The 22,353-nt window shown below is 38.3% G+C and overlaps 16 protein-coding genes across 16 annotated transcripts; 8 read left to right on the top strand and 8 right to left on the bottom strand. All coding sequences in view use genetic code 12, as the record gives it.

The window, feature by feature from the left end:
* Nucleotides 1-473: 473 nt before the first annotated feature.
* Nucleotides 474-998, bottom strand: DEHA2A05984g (DEHA2A05984p; the record flags this gene model as incomplete). Its single annotated transcript, XM_456583.1, has 1 exon — nt 474-998. One exon carries the CDS (start codon nt 996-998, stop codon nt 474-476), a length of 525 nt encoding a protein of 174 aa, XP_456583.2.
* A 298-nt stretch (nt 999-1,296) lies between these two features.
* On the bottom strand, nt 1,297-2,409 carry DEHA2A06006g (DEHA2A06006p; the record flags this gene model as incomplete). The annotated part of the gene is made up of 1 exon (XM_456584.1): nt 1,297-2,409. One exon carries the CDS (start codon nt 2,407-2,409, stop codon nt 1,297-1,299), a length of 1,113 nt encoding a protein of 370 aa, XP_456584.1.
* Nucleotides 2,410-2,672: 263 nt separating this feature from the next.
* DEHA2A06028g (DEHA2A06028p) lies at nt 2,673-5,135 on the top strand (the record flags this gene model as incomplete). Its single annotated transcript, XM_456585.1, has 1 exon — nt 2,673-5,135. One exon carries the CDS (start codon nt 2,673-2,675, stop codon nt 5,133-5,135), a length of 2,463 nt encoding a protein of 820 aa, XP_456585.2.
* A 133-nt stretch (nt 5,136-5,268) lies between these two features.
* DEHA2A06050g (DEHA2A06050p) lies at nt 5,269-6,501 on the top strand (the record flags this gene model as incomplete). Its single annotated transcript, XM_456586.1, has 1 exon — nt 5,269-6,501. One exon carries the CDS (start codon nt 5,269-5,271, stop codon nt 6,499-6,501), a length of 1,233 nt encoding a protein of 410 aa, XP_456586.2.
* Nucleotides 6,502-6,588: 87 nt separating this feature from the next.
* DEHA2A06072g (DEHA2A06072p) lies at nt 6,589-7,296 on the bottom strand (the record flags this gene model as incomplete). The annotated part of the gene is made up of 1 exon (XM_456587.1): nt 6,589-7,296. The coding sequence occupies one exon, from the start codon at nt 7,294-7,296 to the stop codon at nt 6,589-6,591; it is 708 nt and encodes a 235-aa protein (XP_456587.2).
* A 169-nt stretch (nt 7,297-7,465) lies between these two features.
* Nucleotides 7,466-10,414, top strand: DEHA2A06094g (DEHA2A06094p; the record flags this gene model as incomplete). The annotated part of the gene is made up of 1 exon (XM_456588.1): nt 7,466-10,414. One exon carries the CDS (start codon nt 7,466-7,468, stop codon nt 10,412-10,414), a length of 2,949 nt encoding a protein of 982 aa, XP_456588.2.
* Nucleotides 10,415-10,693: 279 nt separating this feature from the next.
* DEHA2A06116g (DEHA2A06116p) lies at nt 10,694-11,740 on the bottom strand (the record flags this gene model as incomplete). Its single annotated transcript, XM_456589.1, has 1 exon — nt 10,694-11,740. One exon carries the CDS (start codon nt 11,738-11,740, stop codon nt 10,694-10,696), a length of 1,047 nt encoding a protein of 348 aa, XP_456589.2.
* A 271-nt stretch (nt 11,741-12,011) lies between these two features.
* On the bottom strand, nt 12,012-12,329 carry DEHA2A06138g (DEHA2A06138p; the record flags this gene model as incomplete). The annotated part of the gene is made up of 1 exon (XM_456590.1): nt 12,012-12,329. The coding sequence occupies one exon, from the start codon at nt 12,327-12,329 to the stop codon at nt 12,012-12,014; it is 318 nt and encodes a 105-aa protein (XP_456590.2).
* Nucleotides 12,330-12,821: 492 nt separating this feature from the next.
* DEHA2A06160g (DEHA2A06160p) lies at nt 12,822-13,712 on the top strand (the record flags this gene model as incomplete). The annotated part of the gene is made up of 1 exon (XM_456591.1): nt 12,822-13,712. The coding sequence occupies one exon, from the start codon at nt 12,822-12,824 to the stop codon at nt 13,710-13,712; it is 891 nt and encodes a 296-aa protein (XP_456591.2).
* A 31-nt stretch (nt 13,713-13,743) lies between these two features.
* DEHA2A06182g (DEHA2A06182p) lies at nt 13,744-15,147 on the bottom strand (the record flags this gene model as incomplete). Its single annotated transcript, XM_002769943.1, has 1 exon — nt 13,744-15,147. The coding sequence occupies one exon, from the start codon at nt 15,145-15,147 to the stop codon at nt 13,744-13,746; it is 1,404 nt and encodes a 467-aa protein (XP_002769989.1).
* Nucleotides 15,148-15,277: 130 nt separating this feature from the next.
* DEHA2A06204g (DEHA2A06204p) lies at nt 15,278-16,144 on the top strand (the record flags this gene model as incomplete). Its single annotated transcript, XM_002769944.1, has 1 exon — nt 15,278-16,144. One exon carries the CDS (start codon nt 15,278-15,280, stop codon nt 16,142-16,144), a length of 867 nt encoding a protein of 288 aa, XP_002769990.1.
* A 25-nt stretch (nt 16,145-16,169) lies between these two features.
* On the bottom strand, nt 16,170-17,075 carry DEHA2A06226g (DEHA2A06226p; the record flags this gene model as incomplete). The annotated part of the gene is made up of 1 exon (XM_456594.1): nt 16,170-17,075. One exon carries the CDS (start codon nt 17,073-17,075, stop codon nt 16,170-16,172), a length of 906 nt encoding a protein of 301 aa, XP_456594.2.
* A 198-nt stretch (nt 17,076-17,273) lies between these two features.
* Nucleotides 17,274-18,245, bottom strand: DEHA2A06248g (DEHA2A06248p; the record flags this gene model as incomplete). Its single annotated transcript, XM_456595.1, has 1 exon — nt 17,274-18,245. The coding sequence occupies one exon, from the start codon at nt 18,243-18,245 to the stop codon at nt 17,274-17,276; it is 972 nt and encodes a 323-aa protein (XP_456595.2).
* A 253-nt stretch (nt 18,246-18,498) lies between these two features.
* On the top strand, nt 18,499-19,407 carry DEHA2A06270g (DEHA2A06270p; the record flags this gene model as incomplete). The annotated part of the gene is made up of 1 exon (XM_456596.1): nt 18,499-19,407. The coding sequence occupies one exon, from the start codon at nt 18,499-18,501 to the stop codon at nt 19,405-19,407; it is 909 nt and encodes a 302-aa protein (XP_456596.2).
* A 163-nt stretch (nt 19,408-19,570) lies between these two features.
* DEHA2A06292g (DEHA2A06292p) lies at nt 19,571-20,599 on the top strand (the record flags this gene model as incomplete). Its single annotated transcript, XM_456597.1, has 1 exon — nt 19,571-20,599. One exon carries the CDS (start codon nt 19,571-19,573, stop codon nt 20,597-20,599), a length of 1,029 nt encoding a protein of 342 aa, XP_456597.2.
* A 333-nt stretch (nt 20,600-20,932) lies between these two features.
* DEHA2A06314g (DEHA2A06314p) lies at nt 20,933-21,946 on the top strand (the record flags this gene model as incomplete). Its single annotated transcript, XM_456598.1, has 1 exon — nt 20,933-21,946. One exon carries the CDS (start codon nt 20,933-20,935, stop codon nt 21,944-21,946), a length of 1,014 nt encoding a protein of 337 aa, XP_456598.2.
* Between the last annotated feature and the right edge of the window lie 407 nt (nt 21,947-22,353).

The raw sequence follows: 22,353 nt of genomic DNA on the forward strand, positions 1-22,353 counted from the left end.
TTCTGCTACTTTTCTAGCCAAATGGAGCCCAGATTTATATTATTGAATTTTCTGATTAGTAGTTATACTTATGATAATGACTACCAATATTTTTTTGGCTGATCAATTAAATATGTCTCCTAATATCTGTATATTGTTTAATCATTATACTCGATAGACCCTTTTTTATGAAAAATTGGGCGTTCGTCTATCGACTGATGTTGATTACTCAATGCGGAAATAAGTGACAAATGAGTCTCAATAAAAATATATTATTCATTTTAACCTATAATCCCTATAAACAAACAACACAGAAGTAGAACACGAAATATATATATATATATATGTATAAGTAGAACAAACAATCAACAGTTTTAATATCCAAAAAAACTAACCAGTAAACAAGCAAAATAGTACATTAAATTAAATGGCCCTCATGTATCAAACAACTCTCGTGGATAAACCCAGACACCATCGAGAAGACGAAACCCATATTAGCCCCAGACAGCGGCACCATTTAGGTTGCGGTGGGTGTCGTTGTTGCCCCAGATGCTGCTTGAGGTTGCGGTGGAGCTGAGAGATCCCGAGAGATATCCAGAAAGCGAACCTGATGCGAGCTGCGTGTCAGTCTTGAAGTTTGGCTGGAAGGGGTCGAAAGTGGTGTAGATCAGTGGGGTGGTGGACACTTTAGGCGATGGCTGTTGCTTTGGGGGTGTATTTGCAGACATTTGGGGGACGGATGGTACGGCCTGGTACCCTTCCGAATAAGCACCGCGAGACATCTCTGAAGGAACACCTCCAAATACGCTGGTATTCGAGGGGACAAACAGAGGTTGACTTGCCGACATGGTGGGTATAAAGGGGACAGCATTATTGCGTCTTGTGTTCTGGTTGGCGTAGGTGTAATGTCTGGGAGGTTGGTTTTCGATTTCGATTAATGCTTTTTCTATGACGTCGATCTGATTACCAAAAGGCTCCACGGTAATGCATCGTCTGGGGTAGCAGACGGAGTCGACCATAGTTATTATTTATCGGTGTGGATGTGGGTGATAGACGTATCAAATGTGAAGAAAATAGAAATCGAAGAAATAAATTTTATTGGGTTCGTTCGATTTATGTCCCCGGAAATTTTTCAGATGCTCACCGTATATCAAAAATGACGATAACGAGGCCAAAAATGCCGGCTAATGGGTCTATAAAAACTCTACATGGCCAGGAAAGGCAGATAAGTAAGCGGAAACCGTAGAATTAACGTCTATACTATTAAAATACAATAAGAATATGATAACTATACAATAGCGATGAAAGAATATCAAACTAACGTTTCTTTTTTTGTTTGATCTCTTCGTCTTTGGTAGCATGTAACTTGATCTGGTTAGGGTAATCTGGTTTGTTACCGGTATGGCCTTGAGACCAGTCGTAACTCATAGCGTAGGCGAATATGGTTCCGTTTTTGTTGAAACAAGTGGCCGGTATGGTGCAGTTGACAGCAGGGAAGGTCTTCAATCTTTGTTTTGCATCTTTGTCCCAGAAACAGAAAGTTCCATCGGAACCAGCCGTGCTGAAAGTCCCATAGACAGGATGGAATGCAATAGAGTTAACGGAGTAGATGTGAGATTCTGAGTTGGCAGATGTACGCAACGCCGACGTGGTGTTGGCCCCGGTGGGAGTCTTACGGTGACATCTAAACGAGAAGCCAAACTTACTTTGTTCGCTCTCATCAATATACTGGATCGCACATCTTCCTTCGATGGACCCGACAGCGAAACCATTCCCTTGTGGGTAGCAGCTTATGGATCTGGTTTGCCATTTCAAGGGGGACATCGAGTTTTTGAAAATCTGTTGCGGGTTGTTCAAGTCAATGATGCTGATTTGTCTCTCAGCACACCCCACAACCAACAACTTCTGTGACGAGTCCATGCAGTAGACCCTTTCTGGCAAGTTAACAGTAGATACCGGTTGGGGTGCTCTCATATCCCAGTACTTCAACGTCTTGTCCCACGACCCAGAAACGACCACTTGCGTGTTCGTAGGGCCACATTCAACAAAGCGAACGGCCCTTACTGGCGCATCATGTGCCCCTATCTGTTGTGTCTGTTGCGAGGCTATATCGAACAACTTCACCTGTTTATCAGCTCCTCCACTAATCACCTTGGTACCGTCAATAGACCATCTGGCACTAAAAACAGGCGCCTCGTGCTCAAACATAGCCCGGCCCTGATTATTACCCGTATTGGGGTCAATTTCGTAGATTCGGACCTTTTTGTCCCAACTAGCCGCCACTAGCAAATCCTGTTGGGGTGAGAACGCTATGTCTGATATCGAGTCTTCTGGCGGATTATTAATGGTGATATCATTGATCAATTCCTGACCATTGGATGCACTTGTATTTGTGGTGGATGCGGCAGTATTGCTGCTTAAAAATGACATCTTGGCTACTTCTAATGGATCATAAATCAAGTGGTTTCTTTGTCTATAAAATTTCAAAACATCACCAAATTTTTACCAAATCAACAACCTGTAAAATGTCATTAACCTGTAAATCCGTTTTTATTTGATAACACCTGGAACCAGTTATAACTACATGTAGGTAAAAGCATTACGGAACAAAAATTAACTTTTGGTTATTTATTGGTTTGATATAGAGATTCCAAGTGATTAGGAGTTTGAAGGTTGGAGATCTGGTAAAGAAAATGTCGTTTTCAGTGCCGAATTCAGTCAAAGTGTCTTACGATGATGATGAGATACCGATATTATCGTATACTAATGATACACCCATAGCGACAGGTATACGAAGTGAATTAAATCGAAAAGAATACGAAAATAATACTTATATAGACTGGAACAAGGAATCGATGTTAGAACCTAAATCTTCAGATGTCGTTTATCGGAAGTGGGCCACTATTATCGTGCTGTCGATTATTTTGGGGTACGTGACAACATTCATTGATTTGGCGTCGGTGTGGCTTAATGATGTAAAAAAGGGACTTTGCTATGGGGAGATGGATAAATGGTCGCTTTCGAACCCGTACCTGACGTGTCCAGCTGAAGATTGGTATGACTGGTCGCAGATCTTGGTAGGGAGTCAAGGGTTTATCTCGAATATGTTTATCAATTTTCCTATATACTTCGTTTTTGCCGGATGCTGGATAGCGGTAGCGGCTTATATCACGATAAACCGAGATATTTTTATCAAGCAATCAGGAATCCCCGAAATTAAGATCATTATCTCTGGATTCAACTATGATTTGCCGGTATACTTAGGAATGCACACTTTCATCTACAAGATATTCGGGTTGATCCTCGTTGTCAGCTCGGGCCTCTGGTTGGGAAAGGAAGGTCCGTTGGTGCACGTTTCGTGCTGCATCCTTAATATACTCTATGACGCTATTGTGAATAAGAACAATCAGAATGAGGCCGTCAGAAGAGAGCTCTTGAGTGCTGCAACGGCTACGGGGATATCCGTTGCTTTTAATGCACCAATTGGTGGTGTTCTTTTTGTATTGGAGAGCATGCCTAGTTTTTTCATGCCTACCAAGGTTATGTGGAATTCCTTCTTGAGTGCTACCACTGCTGTGGTGGTTCTTACTGGGTTTAAGTTATTTACAGAGGGAGAAAACTTTTATGAGAAGGATTTGTTCCGAGTGAACTTTGGAAATTTCAGTTGGCTCTTCGTAGAGCTTATTCCCTTTGTTATCTTGGGGGTTCTTGGTGCATTTTATGGGTATATATTCATTAACTTCAATGCAAAGTTCTCCTCAAAACACTTCAGAGGTAGAGTACAAGAGAAATTGTGCCAGGTTTTTAAGGTATCCGACTCTTGGGGCAAGTATTTGGAAATTCTTACTATTGTTGTGCTAACAACTATACTCAATTTCCCGTTTGAAATGACAAAGTTACCATTGCATGCATTTTTGAAAATATTGTTTACTGATTGTCCGGACGATTCTAATACAGATTTAGATTCTAACTCTTCTAACTTCATGTGTCTGCCGTCAAATGGCATTACCAGTTTGAAATTGCTCTACATTATTGTTCAAGGGTTCTTTCTTACATCGTATACATACGGAGTCAATTTACCTGGTGGTGTTTTGATGCCGTCGTTGGTTTTGGGTGCCACAACAGGAAGGTTGCTAGGAATTATTTCGCAAGCCTTGCAAAACCAAATTAACTGGGACTCTTTGGCAACTTGTACACAAAATTCATGTCTCGTTTCGCCATCGTCATATGCTGTAATTGGAGCAGCATCCTTCATGGCAGGAATAACAAAATTAACGATGTGTGTTGTTGTGATAATGTTTGAATTAACCGGTGCAATTACATATGTTTTACCCATTATGTGTTCTGTCATGATTCTGAAATTTGTTAATGATTGGCTCTGTAACGACAACATCTATGATGCCTGGTTGAAGAATCATTTTAATAGATATGACAGCAACAAAGGTGAACCAAACGAGGGAAAGGGAAACGGTTTATGTGACTTCACAAATTTGACTGCTACAGTAAAAAACAGATTACCTGATGTCACGATAGCTAGGGCAATGGTTCCCATAGAGAGGACTAAATACGTTTGCCTTATCCCTGAACAACCGTACACAAATAAAACATTATATCAATTTATGAACGATGATAATCACGAAGGCTATCCATTAATCGTGAACGAATCAAACCCAATCAGTTTAGGATATGCCTATAAGACGAATATTGCTTCAAAGTTATCGACAATAGATGATGCATTGGACGATTCCGTTATCAGCTTTCAGATCCAAGGCTTACCAAATCATATACTTTCCCAACAATTACATTATGAGCGTTCTTTTGAAACGAAGAATATTATACGATTGGACATTACCACTGAAAATTCCGTTATCATTACCAATGACCAGACACCTTTAGTTTTAGTTTTAGAAATGTTCGAAAAATTAAGCTTGAACTATCTAATTATAATGAATCATAATCCTCATGTGGATCAGCTCATGAGTGGTTTTATCGATCGTTTCATAGTATCCCGATTGATAAATCTGAATTTCCGTAAGCTACAAGGTGAGGACGCAGATTCAGAAAGTATGCAAGATTATGACATTGAGAACATGTTGGAAGATGACCACTTATTAAGTACTCGGTTGGACCGTATGAGTGTAGAATTGATTACATAGTACCTGATAGAAGTCATTTACGTTTATATTGCATTTTCAGCATCTGTAGATTTTTGTAGTGCGATATTTCACCACAATATGACATGCTAGCCATTTAGCATGAATTGAAAGTTGGTAATATTATAAAGTAGGTATGGCTTCGTCTAAACCTCCACAAACTACCCTTGTATTTGAGAATTTACCTAATGAGGCAAATCTCAACTTATGGTTGATGGGAATAGATACCCAATTTTTCAATATCAATAATATATTTCGGGGTATAAAGCTTATACCGGCAGGGATCCATTTATTTCACTATTCAATTCCCCCCGGTAATGGAACCATAAACGACAATGAATTACCTTCGGAAACAATAATATCCTCTAGTTCACGTTTAGGTTTTTGGTTTGACTGTAAAGATAATGATGTGTTAATATTACGATGGGATGATGCTTTGGAACGACTCAATATTATCAATCCACATAAGGATGAAGAACAATTGAATTATACTAAATGCTTGAATAGCATTGGAGATATTTACTCGTATATGGTGAGTTATCCAGAAGATGCTCTGAAATGGTTGAATACATCCATCAGCTACATCGATTTTGAGGTGATCCAAGAGTTTTTGCCTTGTGATAATGACATGTATTCGGGAGATATTACATCAATGATGCCTTCTAAAGAAGAGAATATGGTTCTACTAGATGCGCTCGAGAAAGTTAATCCTCAAGCATCATCTTCGTTGGAGGATCAATCTGACAAAGAATTGAGATATACAATAATACAATTCAAGATTAATAAAGAAAATACGGAGTCTGTGGAAGAAGTAACTGAAAATTATTTAGACAAGTCATGGTATTTGAGTCAGTTATATGGTAATGACATTGAGTTGATGTTTGGGGAGTTGCAGCTATCATTCATAAATTTTGTCATACTCGGAAATTTTTGTTCAGGGTTGCAATGGCTAAACATAATAAAATTGATTCTGATGAGTAAGAACTTTATGAAATCAAGTCAAAAAGTAGCATTGGATTTTTTGACCATATTTCAACACCATTTAGACAAATTGCCAAAGGAATACTTGATCGATGATCTTGCTCTCAACAATCTGCTTGACTTGCAGACATACGTCTCAGTATTAGAAAATTTTGCCAGAGATATGTTCCCAAAAGATACCTGGGATCTTAATGGTTGTTGTGGTAAGATGAAACTTTCGGGATTCATCAAAGAGAAGTGGCATCGTATACTAGAAATTAACAAGTCCAAGTTCAATATCGATTTTGAGAAGCTAGACAAGAACCGCACTGATGAAAATCAAATCGAAGTTTATGACTTGAACGATTATGACGAGAATGACGAAGATGCCCCTGCGATAGTGGGATGAATGATGTATAGACTAGTTATAATTTATTTACAATTTATATACATGATTATGACTTGGTTTGATTATGAGTTGTGAATTTACCCTGACCTATTTGTCATCGCTTTTCTTCTTTTTAAACTGCTTCTTAAGCTTTTCTTCTCGGGATACAATCTTTCCCTTGTGAATATCCTTCCCGTCATTAAGCAAATTAGCATATGCCTCACGATAATCGTCCTTCTCTTCTGTAGTCATAGCATTCCATTCATTAGCAATTTCTCTTCTTGACTCCTTTTTATCGAGGTGACTGTATTTTGGGTGTGTTATAGAAAAATAGTAGTTCCAAGCGTGGATAAACGTCACAGTTCCCAACCTGGATCGCTTTTTTGGCACTGTCGTTTGCTTTGAAGGCGTAACCAAAGACGGCATATCCTCTTTCAACTGTGTTCTATATAATGCATCGTCTTTTTGTTTTTTAATATCTGCTCTTGTGGTCTTTGTCGTTATTGGCTTGGTACTTAAGTCTACCGTTTGGCCCCAATCATCTACAACTTTTTGTAACATTTCGTGGGACCTTGGAACATCTTTAATATCGGGATATCTATCTTCTATAGCTTTGTGGATGTTCAGAGTGGTCCATCTATATGCATAATATGGTTTCGGAATTATGAACCATCCATAATTTGTATGAATTGCGTGGAAATCATAAGGTTTCTGAACCACCAAGTGAGATGGCAAGAATTCTATTGGTTTAGATGTAGCAGTACGGTAACCAGCTTTTGCCAGTACCCCATAGCACATCTTGCTTATCCTTAACATGTTAAATGCACCCAAGCTCTTGTAAATCTCCAGCTTTAGCTACATTGAGTAATTTCTTCGTACAAATATTTTTCGCATCGGGGGGGAGTTTTATCAAATGGCATACTCCAGAATTTGTATTATAACCTTCTTCCTGACAACATTAATTATAATATAGACGATAGGTAAAATGCAGACACCCAACTCTCCATTATTCCCTGCTCAGAAGTTGACGTTATCACCCAGCGCAGTAAGTTTGGGTGGATTAACCGGGACATCGTCTGGAGTTGGTAGTTCAACCTTGATACCTCAGTTGCCTGATAAGCCGTTGACAGAAACTTCATCTATACAGGTGTATGTGGTACCAGCAGAAAAGGATTTGTTCATGCAAGGATTTGAGCCAGAAGAATACGAAGGTAGGCCGCCTACATTATTGAGAGGTTGTTTGTTCTTGCGGGTACTTAAACCGTCCAAAATTAGATCAGTGACTTTAACATTCAAGGGTCAACAACGAACGGATTGGCCAGAAGGTATACCACCTAAAAAAACTTCATATGTGGAGCTAAATGACATATTGTCTCATACGTGGCCATTCTACCAGCTGGGAAATCCTCTACACAGCGCTAATGGAGGAGCAGACTTCTTTCAAGAGTTACTGAAGGATCACAATTCAGAGGTGGAGAACTCGACTCTCAATGTACCACTACCTGTTTCAAGATCACGCTCTCCTGCAGCAGAGAACGGACTTGGTAACTTTTTCACCAGAAATTTGTCACCAGCTACCAGTTTTATGAGGAGAGCCGCATCACCTTCGTCGACGGTCAACGAATCTTTTTCGGATCTTACGTCAGTGTTGTCTACTGAGACAGATCCGTTGAAGCCAGCGTTATTTACTCCGGGTGATTATATCTATAACTTTGAACATCCGTTGCACCCATCGATTCCGGAAACGTCCTCGGTGACATTTGGGGAAGTATTTTATTATATTGAAGCATCAGTTGTAAGAGCTGGAACCTTTAAGCTGAACCTAACTGGGAAATTACCGATTAATATAATTAGAACACCCTCAGAATCGAATATGGAAGAAAACGAACCAATAATAATAACGAGGGATTGGGATGACCAATTAAGATACGATATTGTTATCGGGAGAAAATCGATTGTATTAGACTCATACTTGCCGTTAGCATTTAGATTTGTGCCATTATGGGGAAAGGTTGCTTTACATAGAATAAGAGTATACTTGTCTGAGAATTTGGAATATTATTGTCAGAACAAAAAGGTTCACAGGCTTGAACCTCCCAAGAAATATCTTTTACTAGAACATAAGGCAAAGAAAGGAAAATCGCTATTATCTGAAAAACTGGGACAAGATGAAGATGAAGACGATGATGCAGAGATATTACCGAAAGAATTGGAATTTCAACTATTTGTTCCAAGAGTGTTAAGTGGTAGAATCAAGCATGAAATACATCCTGACACGTCATATGAAAATATTCAAGCACACCATTGGATAAAAATTTGTTTAAGGCTTTCTAAAACAGATCCCGAAGATCCTTCGAAGAGGAAGCATTATGAAATTCTGATTGATTCACCAATTCATATTTTGTCGTCATTAGCTGCACACGTGAATACTTTATTGCCGGCGTACGATGAGCATCTTGTATTAAGCCCATCCTATAATGTACAAGACCATGCTACTCCACCTTTATCTCCAGAGGTTATACCTATTGACAATACTACTGTAGCCGGTAGAAATATACTGAGAAAAGGAACTGAGAATAGTGTTTCATTAGATGAAGTAATAGAACGCCCACATGCGAATTTTGAGCATATTACTAACCATAACGGCACATTTGATGATTCTGATGCAGATATGCATTTAGAGGCTAACTTGTATCTGCCACCAGATGATAATAGACCAGAAATGGCATCTCCACAAGCTCTACCACATCTGGGAACATTTAACTCGCCTATTCAAAGGCCAATCCATTTCGTTAGAAAGCCTTCTATTAACCCTCCTCCATTTCAAGAAAATACTAATGATATGCTTATTGGTGTGGATAATCTCCCACCACCAGCATACGAAGAGGAAGATCATTCATTGTCTATGTCACCCTTAAGAATTGATGAAAGTAGTGACAGAGGAAGAAGTAAGTCAAACCTGCGCTTTCCTGGATTAACCATGACTGTTTCACATGAAGGCCCTGTAAAGAATTTATTAAGCCAACAACTTCGAAAATCTGAAAGTGAACTCTCCAGAAAGTATGAAAGTGAAGATATTTCTGATAATGTCTCATCTGTTAAGCCTCCAACCATGAGTCCTATAAGAAATGCTGTGAGTCCGAATAGACGAGCAACAGATGCAACCAGACAATCAAATTCTAGTGCAAATTCTAGCGACACAGGCTTAACGAATTCAATTATAAGTTCTTCTCAATCTAATGAAACTAAGAGTACTCATGATCAAGATGAGATGTACGAATCTTCAAATGTGCATAAAATCACCAATAGAAATGAGAAAGCTGATGCAAATAGAAAGTTTAGCGACGATAATTATGTTCCTGAATCAACCTTCCATGAATCGGAAAACAAAGACAAGTCTCGTCAGTCGTCTATTCTGTCATTGACGTCGTCGCTCGATATACCCGTGGAACATACATTACCCTTGTTGAACCACTCTAGCTCATCGTTATTGACTCCTCAATCAAATTTCAAAAGTATGAACTCTTCGATCAATTCATTGAATGATAGAAGAACAAGTAATGTACACGAGATCACCAAAATTACCGATTTGGTAGAGGGTGGTTTCAATGACGACCTATACAGAGTGAATGACAACTTGTCCCATTTAAGAAATCCAAGGATAAAGAAACACTACCAGAATAGTGATCATATGTCAGAGACAGAAATAAATAAACAAAGGCAAAAGTCGTTTGGTGTTATAAACAATAACGATTCCGATATGGTAACAAGAATGAGCTCTTCAAGCGAATCGACAGTCCATGGAGATGATACAGTTGGTGCTCTGCCACTTTTTAATTCTAATGGTGGTTCCCCTTCTAATACGAATAGTTTATTCAAGCCTCTTTCTGGTTCGCCCGCCCCGGGATTAAATTATGGATTCATTATAGAATAGTGTCTCAAATAATATACTTTAATGCTTATAGTTATGTCTAAGTTGTAGGATTATTATTGTTTGTAATTGATTTCGAATTATAAGTGTGAAGTAGAATAATCAATAATCACAAAATGGGTCAATGTTTCTTAGGTCTTACTGAAATCACCACATTTCTCCTCAGCTCTACACATTATCCGTGATTTCTACATATGTCGGATAGAATACCTGATTATTTCAAATACGTACTCTTAAATACATACTTAAAAGAAGATTTGGGTGAAAATACTAAGATAGAATCTATTTATCTTTTTCAGACAATTCCTCTAACCATTCGTATAACACACTCAAATCTTTGGTAGCCAAGTCTTCCCGTTCACAAGCTTTGTCGTACCATTTCTTACCAACTTCACCCAAGAATAAGAATCTATTATTACTTTTAGCACTCTGGGTGGCCAAGACCAAATCTTTTCTGGCCAATTTGGTAATAAATCCTCCATGGCAATCTCGATCTGCTGGCAAGTCGTTTTCCTTTGGATATGCACCTTTAATAGGACAGTTGTCGACCGAGGCCCAGGACTTACCGGTGGAAACTGACACCAACTTAGCATAATTCTTCATATCCAACCCGAATGACTTTGCCAATTGAAACGAATCGGCTACCGCCAAATTCGTGACCGCTAACAAATAGTTGTTAGATAATTTGGCAGCCAAACCAGTACCATGATTTTTTCCACAAGGGAAGATGTTGGTGCCCATCTTGCTCAACAAACTGGTCAAGGAAGGAGACATATCCTCGTGGGTTTCTCTCGACAACATGAAGGATAACGTTCCCTTACGTGCACCCGCTACACCCCCAGAAACAGGGGTATCGATGAAGTCAAAATCTGGGATCTGCTGCTTCACGTACTTGTGTACCTCGATGGAGGTAGGAATATCGACTGTCGACGAATCCAAAAACGTCGTACTCACCCCAGAGATATCAGTAGCGCACTTTTTGTAATTTTGCACCAATTCTTCCACTACGGACTTAACATGTTTTCCTTCTGGCACCATCGTCATTATAAACTCCAATTGGGAGTCCACCTTGTGCACAAAATCCGAAATCGATTCCAATGGCACCACCAACTTCTTATTAGCTGGCGACGCCTCAGTGACCGTGTCCACAAACTTTTTTGTGTTTGCTGGCTCTAAGTCATAGACGTACAACTTATCGTCAGGCTCGAGCTTGTTGTAGATATGTCTGCCCATATGTTGTCCCATTTCTCCGAGTCCAATGAACCCATAGTTAGTCATCCTCAACAGCGACGTGGAAAGGCACCTAATACCCTGTTTAACCGAAATCATGTTCTATTTTTATTATGCTATATCAATGTGACTTGAATGTAATTAACAGTAAAGTATCACCAGAAATATCTTGTATAACCGCTAGTGTTTCTATACTAATAGTTAAATAACTATAAAACTTCTTATGAACGTACATATCGGGCCCTATATATAGTTTGCCCATATATAACCCCGGATTTTCCCCTCCTTTCCTGTTTGATTTCCACAATGACATCCATTGCTTAAACGGGTTCGCATACTAAATCAGTAATACTAGCCTATGACAATCGTTTCACGTAGGCTTTGAAGGTGTAGTTCCATGGGTATTGCGTGGTGGTTGGTTGTGCATTCTATTTCCCCATATTTTAGCTTGCACCGGAGTGGCTCCGATATCATACGCGGCAAGCTGAGACGAATGGAGGGCACAAGTGAGACTATTTTGGAACAAGATAAGTTGCGGAGAGTAGTTACTTAGTCCGTTTATAGTTCTATTGAGATTATGTTGAAAGCAGGTACGACTGAAAGTTAAATGGAGATATGCTGTGTTATCTGTGCTATTTTGTAATAGCTGTACACAGTGCAGATATTCGAATGGGTAAAGGGTTTTCATACCCGACCGGAAACGGACCAGACTGTGGGGTCACAAAAAGGACGAACATTGACCCCCCACATCACCGATGTCGCGGATGGTATGTCGTAACTCATATGTCGCAGGTCGTTGGTTACAATTCGACTAGATCCGAGGGTGCAGGGGGTGCGGGTGTCGCAAAATGAAATAATATAGGACGACATTTTAGCAATGATAACGATCCTCTAGTGGAAGTGCCGAACATGGCAGATTGGAGATAAGCGGCGGGTAAGACTGATTTGGGATACTATAATAATATACCTGGTAATCTAGTGCGACGAATGGTGCAACATCTAACTTAAATTCAGGCAATATTAGCGACATGAAAAATTCACTGATGTTCAGGTACTTGCTATATTAAGACCAGGAAAGCATAAAGAGATTAGCATAACTGCCTCGACAACGAGCTTGATTCACACCCAGAGATTTGCCCATTTATTGACTTCAAGCCCTATTATAGAAACTACATATATCATGTCCGACAATTCATCACAAACAAATATCAAAACTAAATACAATCTTCCGAAACCTACGCCAGCTTATTATCCGCACGATGGATCCCCCATATATGCCGATAAGAAACTTTACCAGAAAATTGGTGCTTGCGAAAAGACACTTGTGGAAAAACATTTGTGTCAACCCCGTAGAGGCATAGCTGTGAAGATTCCTGCTAAATCTGTATTCAGAATTACCACTCCGGAAGGCCCGCAGGTGTGCGATTTGAACATCTGGAACTTGCACAATCCTAGAGAGAGATTTTGGGCTGCCCGGAGTCGTCAATTGCATTCAGCGCATGTGTCTACCTACGATAGACTTTGGTCCAACCTCCCATTCCTTCGCCCATTGGTAACTATTACTGGTGATTCCATGCTGGACAGAGGCCAGGATGAATGGGGTGGAAGATTGCATGATTTGAACGGAACAAGATGTGATCCATACATCGACCAATTAATCAGTGGACAGGAAAATAATTTCCACTGCCATTCAAATTTGCTTCGGGCAGTTTTACCACATGGATTGACCGAGTTTGATATCCATGATGTTATAAATGTATTCCAGGTCACAGGATTGAACGAGTATGATCAGTATTTCATGGAGGCATGTCCTGCAAAAGCTGGTGATTATTTCGAGTGCTTTGCCGAGCAGGATTTACTTATTGCTATCAGTGCTTGCCCTGGTGGAGATTTGTCTCAATGGGGTTGGGGTGAAGATGGCGAGAATTTGGAAGACCTGAAGATGGTCGATTGTTGTAGACCACTAGGAATAGAGGTGTATAAAATTAACGATGAGAAAGTTTTAGAAGGTTGGGTGCCTCCCAATGTTGTTGGATACAAGGGCAACCACGGCTTACAAAACCCAGCTTAATGTGGTCTAATTTTCTATTATTCTATTTACACTATATAGTACCGTCTATTGATTGGCCTATCCAATCACTGATCATATCATTTGTAATAAAGCCACTAACATTACTTCCACTATATGTCAACTCTTGGGTCTCAATAATCTGTTCAAGAAACTCGAAGCTCTCCTTGATTTTTTCCGTAGAGATCATACGATTGGATATTTCATCAAATGACAATTCAAACGTGTCTATAATGGCCCCCTTCTTCACATGGAATTTGACTGTAAAACCAAACTTTTCGTTATATAATTCGTGACTAAACTTAGGAGTTGATCCGTACTTCCATTTCCACTCTTTGAGTTCATCTGCCAAGTCATATATTTGTTGATTCAACACAGTCGTTTCGTCTATGTTAACAACTCTTGCGTAATCTGAATATGCTTCAACAAAATCAGTAAGATTGAATAATTCATTTTGATCATACTCTTCAGAGTCCGATGGGAGCTTTTCGTTCTGGACGTCATTTTCTTTTTCGACAATTCCGTAGTTCTTACTGAACCCATCACTTACCAACTCAATAAATTTCTCATCTTTTAATTCTAAATTAATCACCTTGGATTTAACAGAGTTAATGGATGCCATAGAATCAACAATGCCTAGTTGACGTTCATCTCTCGTCAATAATTTACCCAAAACATCCAACTTCAGATCCAACAACATAGTACCATGATGGTAAGATTTTCCTTTTGATAACTTGTAAGCTGACCCGCTAACCTTATAATCAACTCCATCAGGTTGCGTTACTGTAGTTATATCTCCCCTTTCACTAACTTTCAACTTGTATTTAAGATCCGGGTACTTATTCACCGAGTCTCTAATTATTTCGGCAAATTTAAACCTATCAAACTTAGGCTTGGTGGTCATGAATGAATAGTTAACATTACCAAGATCGTGAACAACAGTTCCACCACCAGAGCGTCTTCTCACGAGAGGAATATGTAGTGAGTTCAATAATGGCAAGTTAACTTCTTTCCAAGGATTCTGATTTTTGCCAATGACAGCACAGGGCCAATTCTTATAAAACATTAACCTATTATAATTTTCTTTGGAATCGTTTTCTGGGATCGGCATATCATTATAGATACTATCTTCGATTGCAAGATTCAAATATGGGTCCTTTAATTTCGATACAAATATTACTGGTTCTCTTAATTTTGTATAGTTTTGTAAGTCAATCTTTACTTCTGGAGTTTCTTGTTCCAAATCCTCGTATAGCTTTTGCTTCTGCATTATAACATCTTTAGATTCTTTGTAATGTTGAAAGTCCAGTAGATTAAAATCATCATCATTAGCAGGATCTAAATCATCTTGAAAAGGGACATGAATGTTTCCAAAATACCTCTTAGTCTGTAAGCGAATACATAGACTATTAATATGGCTTAGGGATGGTCTAATCATATTATCTGCTCTGTACGAATTATATTTATTTTGTAACCATGATTCTTCAAATATCGATATGGGAAAAAAAATTATTATAGAGAAAATTATAAATTATCTTTTCACTCCATCTACTACAAAGATACTTCACATGAATAGGAATAACGTATTGGAAAGGCACCTATTAACAAGATGCTATTCGTCTGAAGCTAGAATCGAAGAATTATTGTCCACAAGGTATTCGATAACAGGAGATCAAAGGCCATCACTCTTGTTAATGCCTACAGGACAAGATGTTGAAAATAATAAAACAAAGGCCTTATTGCATCAAGAAAGGCCCAAGACTTCTGACGAAGCTCATAAGACTAAGAAATATAATACTCGAATAGAATTAAAGAATTATATCAAAAATACTTTAAATAATCAACAAAAGGTGATTAAAAAGATTCAAGCATATAATAGATTAAGCAAGCAAAATGGTAAGAAGAAACCATTTCCAATATTAAAGCTATTAGAACATTACAGCATCCCAATGTATGAAGAATTTATACCTATTAGTAATTTATGGCAAGATTACATGCAAAATTTATTATTTCCATCGGCTAATAACAAACTTCCAAGCTTGATCTCTATATTGCCTAAACTATCCAGTGCCGATTATCATGGCTGCTTATTAACCGTACTAAAGTCAACTAACAGACTCCTAGTTGGTGTGAGAGGAATAGTTGTGTGGGATACCCAGCATTCATTTATATTATGTGTTCCAAGAACGAAAGATTCCAAAGAATGGAATGAAAATAAAGAAGATTTTACTCCTTCAGAACAGATAGGTGGGTTGAAGATTATTCCAAAGAAAGGATGCTTATTTGGATTTGACGTTATTTTACCAAGCAATGAAGGGGAAGAGGATGAAGATGAATGCATGGGCTTTACTGTTATTGGATCAAGGTTCGAATTTAGATCTGTGGATCGTTCCGGTAAAAAGTTTAAAAACCACAATGTCGATGATATTTTATAATAGGATGTATATTAGATGTATAATACTACGTAAATTTTGACTTTAATTTATTTAGTTGAAGGATTAATAATTCATCATGATGTACGTTTAAAGATTTCAAGATATCTTGAATATCATTCAAGATCTTGTTCTTTGATTCTTGTTTAACATTCTTAGGATCTTCATCTAGTAATAGGTTTACTTCCTTGACCAATTGTTGTTTATTTATACTTTCAGGAAATTTGTCTTTTTCTGAGTTTTCAGCTATACCTTTCATACTGGAGGCAGAATCGTTATCGTCATTATCGAAATCCTTCTGCAAACTTTTAACAACCGTTTCAAATTCGGTGTTAAACTGTTGTACGTCCTCATTTATAAACTTTGATAGGTCTGTGAATATACTATCAAGGTCATGGTCATTTATCTCTTTTGTTTTAGTTTTAAGTTCGTTAGGGGGATTAGTGAAAATTCCAAGCCCATCCAATGTATTCTCTTTGGCCACAGGTTTAGGCTTTGATAAATCACCCAATATTTGGCTCAATTTAATCAATTCGTAGTAATTATCATATATAATAGACTTCTTAGCCAGATCGTGTGAATTTAGTTTATTTGTTATAGAATTTCGTAATTTGAGTATTTCCTCGACTGGTGTACTTTTCATAAACTTCAATAATTGTTCAGGATCATTAAAATTAACATTATTCGTTGTCTCTGAGGAAGATATCAGCTCTTCTATATTTGTGTCTTGTGATTCTTGGTGATGAATATTATAAAAATCTTGCAATGCTTTCCTTCTTGACAGAACTTGGCGAGATGTTGTTGCTGACGAAATACGGGGGGATTCAAACTGACTTTTGGGTAAAGGTGACGACGGATGTGATGGAGTAGATGACTGTTGTCGGCTCGAGGCCGATGAAGGCTTTTTGTAGGATAACACAGGCGTATCTGACATTATTGACACAATATATTCTTTTGTATGGAATTTCTTGTTTGTATTTATATATCGCGAATACTATACGAATGGATTGATTCAATTATAATGATAACTTTATTTAATAAGAGATTTATACGAAAAATCGAATAAATTAATATGTATTATGAACCAAATTGATTATAAACTAAAATTACAAAGGTGAAAAAAAATAATGCATTATTCATAAATCCAAGAGTCAAGGTAAACCAAATCAGGATCTTGCTCAGCACTTGGTTCGATGACTGAAAAATGATCAAATATGGAGAATGATTGGTTTGTTACTAACAGCTTAACTGAAGGATCCACTAATTTGTCGAATGATTCGTCTGCATAAGCTCTACCGTATCCAGCTTCCAAGACACTTTGCCATGTAGCTTTAAATATATCATTTGTATGCTTAATAAGCTCTAACTTGTCGTCGTTGATTAAGACATCGCATAAGGATCTCACATCGTTAATTGCCAAATCAATATTAGTGATATTGTTGGAGGTAATGAATTCTATGATGGTATCCAAATTAACGAATCCAGTATGGTTTGCAGGGTAAGAAGATTGGTAAATATTATTATTGGAAGACGGAGTTTGAAATGCAGTAGGGTAGGTTTTAGAAGCCACAAACCTCCAAATGACAGTCAATAATGAATCAATAAATTCTGTATCTAATTCTGAGTCTGTAAACCATGGACCACCGGTGACTTCTATTGATGGTTGTAAGTTATACAACATGTAGATCTTCCTTGTTGGATGTTTAACGGACTTAATGGACTTGATATATCTCTGGTTCTCTAATGCTTTCAAGCATCTGACAACAATATGTTGATGCAAATTAGTTTTAGCTTTGATAGTTTTGGTCCAAATACCTTCACGACCAGACGCTTCGATGTAAGAGTAGATCATAGCTTCGTCCTCCGACATGGACGTGATTTTGGATGCTTCACTCAATGAAATGGCCTGAAATTTCAATTCATCGCCTTGTTTTACCAATTTAACCAATTTTCTATTGATTAATTCCTGGGCAATCATCAATAGATCAGCGAGAACTGAAATCTGAATGAAGTCCTGTAGCTGTTCTTGATTGAATAACGTTGATGATGGAAATTCCAACATCTTATTGTGCAACGTACGAGCCTTTTCTGATAAATCTGCCATTATGATTGTCACAAATTATCTTCTAATATAATACAACAGATATTGGTGGTTTCAATAGCCCTGAAAGTGGTTGATAATGACCCCTTTTATACTAATGTGACTTCAGTACTCCAATTTTCATAGATGGATCAACTAACAATTTTTTTTTTTCAGTTGTGCGTAAGTGAAGAGGCATACGATGTCACAAAATATTGAATACTGAACTGTTTCTCGGTTCAATATTAGACTCCATGATTAATAAAGGACATTCAGAATGAGTTCAGAGAAGCTTGATCTAAATGTAATACTGTCTTTGGACGAATTGGAGGATAACTTGGAAAACCAAGCACCACAAACAAACCCAACGCAAGCTATATTTAAGAAGAAGGGTTTAAAGGGAAAAAAGCTGAACCAAAGAAAAGTATCGCTCGATTTTGATGTCAGCGACGAAGAAGTAGAACAGAAGAGTTTTCCCGTCATTAAAAGGACTAAATTTAAGTCACCACATTCTTTTGTGACTAAAAGTCAACCTTTCAGAGTAGGTGCTGGCCACACATCAATAAAAGAAACGAGGAACGAAGACATAAAATATACACAGGAACATATCAGAGAGCTCCGAGGGGAACAAATGGAACGAAACGAAGATTTGATGGATGTTGACGAACCAGTGGTTGTAGAAACCACTCCAGCTGAGGTACTACAAGAGTTTCATAAAAATGCACCTATTGATAACAACGACGAAGACGAAAATATAATTCCAGTTATCGAATACGATAGTGATGATAATGATAATGACGATAACTTTGCTGCTCCAACAGCTAACAGCTTTCCTGCTGATGACGATCTAATGCCCGATAATGATGACGCATTTATTGATGATGGCCCACTAAATTTAGCTGATTCTAAGAAGTATCCAAAGCTTGACATTGATGAGGATCTATATGATATGGAGTTACCAATAGGAGAAGAAGAATCCGAAGTAGAGCTAGATGTATTGAAGCCTAATGTTTCCAGAGTTATAGAACCAATAGGTATTACCGAACACCTTGAAACGTTAAAAAAGTCTATTGAAAACCTCAAGATGGAGAGACTTGAATCTGAATCGCAATACGCTAATATAAAGACTCAGTTTGATAGTATAGGCCGAAATAAAGAAAGTCTACTACTAGAATTGATTCAATAGGTATTTCATATAGGACTTGAGCTTACGCCTATGTCAGTAAATCTGAGTCTAATGATTCATCACCGCGCTTAGTGAAAAATTACTGGATTAGTGAGTCATTACAGATTTCCATATATATATAGTAAAGAATTGAACCAGTTGATAAGTACAATAATATACAATAATGATGCTGATGCCAATAAAAAACATGATCGGGAGAAGATCATTCTCAAGTTCCGCTTTTCTTAAATCAAAACCAAGACATTTGGTAAATACCATAGAACTTTCGAATGAAGAGTTGGCCTCGTTAGTCGGTAAAGCTGAAGCATTCAAGAAGCAAGTCAGATCAGGCAACTCTGTACCTATTGAGCAACATCAAAAGCTTTTAGGGAAGCTTGTTGCATTACTCTTTTCCAAAAGATCTACAAGAACAAGAATTAGTACTGAAGGCGCTGCTGCTTACTTTGGAGCACAACCAATGTTCTTGGGGAAAGAAGACATCCAATTGGGAGTCAACGAGTCTACATACGACACTACCAAAGTGATTTCTTCTATGACATCGTGTATTTTTGCCAGAGTCAACAGTCATCAAGAAATACTCGATTTGTGTGAGCATTCTTCTGTTCCAATCATTAACTCATTATGTGACATGTACCACCCATTGCAAGCCATTACCGACATCTTGACAATAAAAGAAGCATTTGGAAAGACTGAAGGGTTGAAGTTGGCATGGATCGGAGATTCAAATAACGTCATCAACGATTTAGCGATTGCATCATTAAGATCAGGTATATCGGTGGCAATTTCGATCCCAAAGGACATCGAATTTGACCCCGAAGTTGGCAAAGCGGCCTCCGAAATAGCCAGTGACAAGGGCTTATCATTTGACATATTCCATGAGCCATCGAAGGCAATTGATAACGCTAACGTCATTGTCACCGACACATGGATCTCAATGGGCCAAGAATCCGAGAAGCAAGCCAAGATGTTACAATTCGACGGCTATCAGATAACCCAGAACATGATCTCTCAAGGAAATGCTTCGTCCGACTGGAAATTCATGCATTGCTTACCAAGACATGCAGAAGAAGTAGCAGATGATGTGTTCTACAGTAAAAACTCCTTGGTATTTGAGGAAGCTGAAAACAGATTATACGCCGCAATGGCTGTTATAGAAGCCTTTGTTGTTAACAAAGGTGATCTACTTAAATAATCGTCAAATAGATTTTGTATAAGAGTTTTATATTTTATTCACATCGCGAGAAGCGCTCAATGAGAGCCGTTCAAGTTTCTTAATAACAATCATTCTTACAGATAATGATCCACCTACAAGGCTCTATTATATTATGCCAATATCCGTGTAGCCTGGCTATACAACCATGATCCTGATGTATTAAATATAATTGCCTTATAAGTGTACTATCGCACTCAACTGCTAAATGCGGATTTTGCTCCACAGTTCAAATTACTATATAAATAACCGTATCTGCTAGACAATAGATAATTTGATATATTTCATGGATAAGATAAAATAGATAGAATAAAGATGACTTCAGTATTCGTTTCAGGCGCTACAGGATACATTGCACAACATATTGTGAAAACATTGCTCGAAAAAAATTATAAAGTGGTAGGATCTGTGAGATCTACAGAAAAGGGAGAAAAGTTGAAGAAGCTCTTACAGTCAGCCAACTTCAACTACGAAGTTGTTAATGATATTCAGAAAGAGGGGAGCTTTAATGACGCATTAAAACATCACCCAGAAGTGACAGTTTTCTTACACACAGCATCCCCATTCCATTTCAAAGCTAAGGACGTGGAGAAGGAGTTGTTGATCCCTGCGGTCAACGGGACCAAGAATGCGTTGAAGGCTATTAAAGACTACGCACCGCAGGTCAAGAGGGTAGTTGTAACATCGTCGATTGCCGCTATCAAGGTTGAGGCAAAGGAAAACGACAGTACGTTTGTAACAACCGAGGAAACATGGAATCCAATCTCATGGGAAGAGGCACTCACTAATCCAGTTTTAGGGTACCGTGGATCTAAAACGTTTGCGGAAAAAGCGGCATGGGAGTTCGTTGAAATGGAAAAGCCCCTGTTCATATTGTCAACAGTCAATCCGGTGATTGTGTTTGGCCCACAGGCATTCGACAGTGAAGTCAAAGAAACATTGAATACTTCGGCAGAAATTATAAACAACTTATTGAAGTTGAAACCAGATGATCCAGTTCCTCCTCTGAATAATGCGTTTATCGATGTTCGCGACGTTGCCAAGGCACACGTGGTGGCATTTGAGAATGAATATGCCGCTAACCAGAGATTGTTGCTTAGTGAGTCCAGGTACTCATCGCAACTAGTATTGGATCTTATCCACAAGAACTTCCCCGAGTTCAAGTCGCGGATTCCCCTTGGAACCCCAGGTGTCTATCCCGACACCTCCAAGCTCTCCAAGACTGACAATTCCAAAACCAAGGCCATCGTTGGCTTCCCATTCATTCCTCTCGAAAAATCTGTGGTAGATACTGTTCTGCAGATCGTGGCAGCTGAGAAACACCAATGAACCATGCATGTATCTCTATTTCTATCCCATTTCAAGCTACAACCAACAGGCCATTCTCCTCTTATTACGTCTCTTTGCAAATATTTTTTTCAATTATATGCACACTTATTAATTGCACCTGTATTTTACTGAAAACTGTTACTGTCTAATACTCGTGTGCTTCACTCAGCCACAATAACTCATATAGGGAATCAACTCTTCCAACTCTTCCTCTCCCACTCATTTACATATTCTTTAAAATGCTCTGTCATCGACTCTGATATTCTAATTCATTAATATATATCCCCTGAATTACAGGCTGTATATCAATGTGCTGAATACTTAATATAGAGTTGATAGGGAAAGTTTTCACATGTCGTGCATATAATCACTCGCATATGGATGCAACAAAATGTCAAAGTAAGGTT

This window comes from Debaryomyces hansenii, assembly GCF_000006445.2.
Source record: "Debaryomyces hansenii CBS767 chromosome A complete sequence".
Taxonomy (NCBI): Eukaryota; Fungi; Ascomycota; class Pichiomycetes; order Serinales; family Debaryomycetaceae; genus Debaryomyces; species Debaryomyces hansenii.